This window comes from Amphimedon queenslandica, unplaced genomic scaffold, assembly GCF_000090795.2.
Source record: "Amphimedon queenslandica unplaced genomic scaffold, v1.1 AMPQUscaffold_4767_Cont23256, whole genome shotgun sequence".
Taxonomy (NCBI): Eukaryota; Metazoa; Porifera; class Demospongiae; order Haplosclerida; family Niphatidae; genus Amphimedon; species Amphimedon queenslandica.
The window spans coordinates 1-1575 of record NW_003554923.1 but is presented as its reverse complement, the minus strand read 5'-3'; the positions used below and the strand labels follow the sequence as shown (position 1 = coordinate 1575).

General features: G+C 32.1%; 1 protein-coding gene across 1 annotated transcript; it reads right to left on the bottom strand.

Annotated features, from left to right (window-relative positions):
* Positions 1–170: 170 nt before the first annotated feature.
* LOC100638622 (polypeptide N-acetylgalactosaminyltransferase 14-like) lies at positions 171–1038 on the bottom strand. The gene is made up of 5 exons (XM_003391882.2): positions 946–1038; positions 735–819; positions 575–678; positions 399–525; positions 171–309 (listed from the first exon to the last, which is right to left on the bottom strand). Exons 1-5 carry the CDS (start codon positions 989–991, stop codon positions 186–188), a joined length of 486 nt encoding a protein of 161 aa, XP_003391930.2. The 5' UTR covers positions 992–1038; the 3' UTR covers positions 171–185.
* Between the last annotated feature and the right edge of the window lie 537 nt (positions 1039–1575).

The following is a 1575-nucleotide window of genomic DNA, read 5'->3' as shown; positions in this document are numbered from 1 at the left end:
ACAATACAGTACATGGCATTTAGAACAACTTTAAAAATTCATATGAGAATCAGCTCAAAGTTGATACACAGCATAAGGACATGTATATGTATCAAGAAAAATTATAAAAATGGAGAATTCTTTCCATGTGATTTTTGTCAAAATATGGTACCCTTCTTACAATCCAAATAAAACCCTGATACTACTCACAGTACTATTAATCTATCATACATGTACCTGCCCATGTCTCTTCCCTTTGCTGATGGTCTAGCAGAATAATAATAATCTTTGTAATTGTCCATCCACACTTCAGCAGCACGTTTTGTATTTCTATTAATAAACAAATACAAAGAGTCATAATTTATATCACATATTAATAATCATTCAAATATCACATATTAATAATCATTCAAGCTAACTTCATATAAGTCATTGCATTGCCTCCTGGAAATACATATGGATGTCTTTTCCTAAATACATGGCCAACTCTAGAACAAGGGATGATCTCTAGTGATCCACCACACATCCACGTTCGAAATGATATTTCTATTAATAAATCATCATAATGCAATATCTTTAATTTTCATTCTCTCACCAAAGTTTTCACCTCCCCAGATATCCATTTGATCATCATATTTACCAGTTTCAATAAACCTTTGTCTGTTAATAGAGAACAGCCCACCAGCAATCATTGGAGTCCTGCACATTTAGTGTATGATCAACACTGGAATAAGTACATGAGATTCATGTCTTACTTTATTGGTTCAATTGGGGACTTTCTTTTTGCTCTTTGTGCAGGAGTGAATCCATCCCATTTAAAATGGAGGCTCCAATCAAAACCTACACACATTAAGAGAATTACATGTACATGTATGTAACACATGATTAGTATATGCACATGCACATCAGAATCAGATTAATTCCAATAATGGAACTATAGTTTAGTACAATACTTATAATACATACCTCCTCTTAGTTCAGATGAAGCACCTATGTAATCAAATGTATCCATACTGATGACATCAATAATAGGACTAACCACTATCGTCCTATCCTATAATGAAATAATAATAAGAGTTAAAACGTAAAGCATTGTGTATTATCTGATTTATCAGCACTCACTCCCAAATTTGGTTGCCAAAAATAGTGCATGAAGGATAAAGTACATGTACATATGGCATTTGGAGCAACTTTAAAAATTAACAAAAAATCAAATTTTGATCGGAATCAGTTCAAATTTTGATCGGAATCAGTTCAAATTTTGTAGTCAGGATAAGAACATGTATAAGTATCAGAAAAAACAGAGAATTCTTTCATAGCCTTTTTTGACAAAACTTGGTTCAAGTCCCTGTACTAAGTCCCTGTACAAGATGCTTAGCCCGATTTTTGAGAAACTTTAAAAATTCATAAAAAATCCAAATTTGATCAGAATCAGTTCAAACTTAATAAACAGCACAAGGACATGTATACACATCAAAAAATATTATAAAAATGAAGAATTCTCTCCTTGTGATTTTAGCCCAATTTTTGAGCAATTTGATAATCCACTGATAAGAAGCTGCATCAGCACTATACCAAAAAATCCTTTGGAAAACC

Bases quoted from the DNA above. Each gene is read 5' to 3' on its own strand.
- LOC100638622 (XM_003391882.2), bottom strand. From the start codon at position 991: ATGGATACATTTGATTACATAGGTGCTTCATCTGAACTAAGAGGAG. The intron at 820-945 runs GTATGTATTATA...TAATGTGTGTAG, and splicing joins TTCATCTGAACTAAGAGGAG to GTTTTGATTGGAGCCTCCAT. The intron at 526-574 runs GTGAGAGAATGA...ATTTATTAATAG, and splicing joins CTGGGGAGGTGAAAACTTTG to AAATATCATTTCGAACGTGG.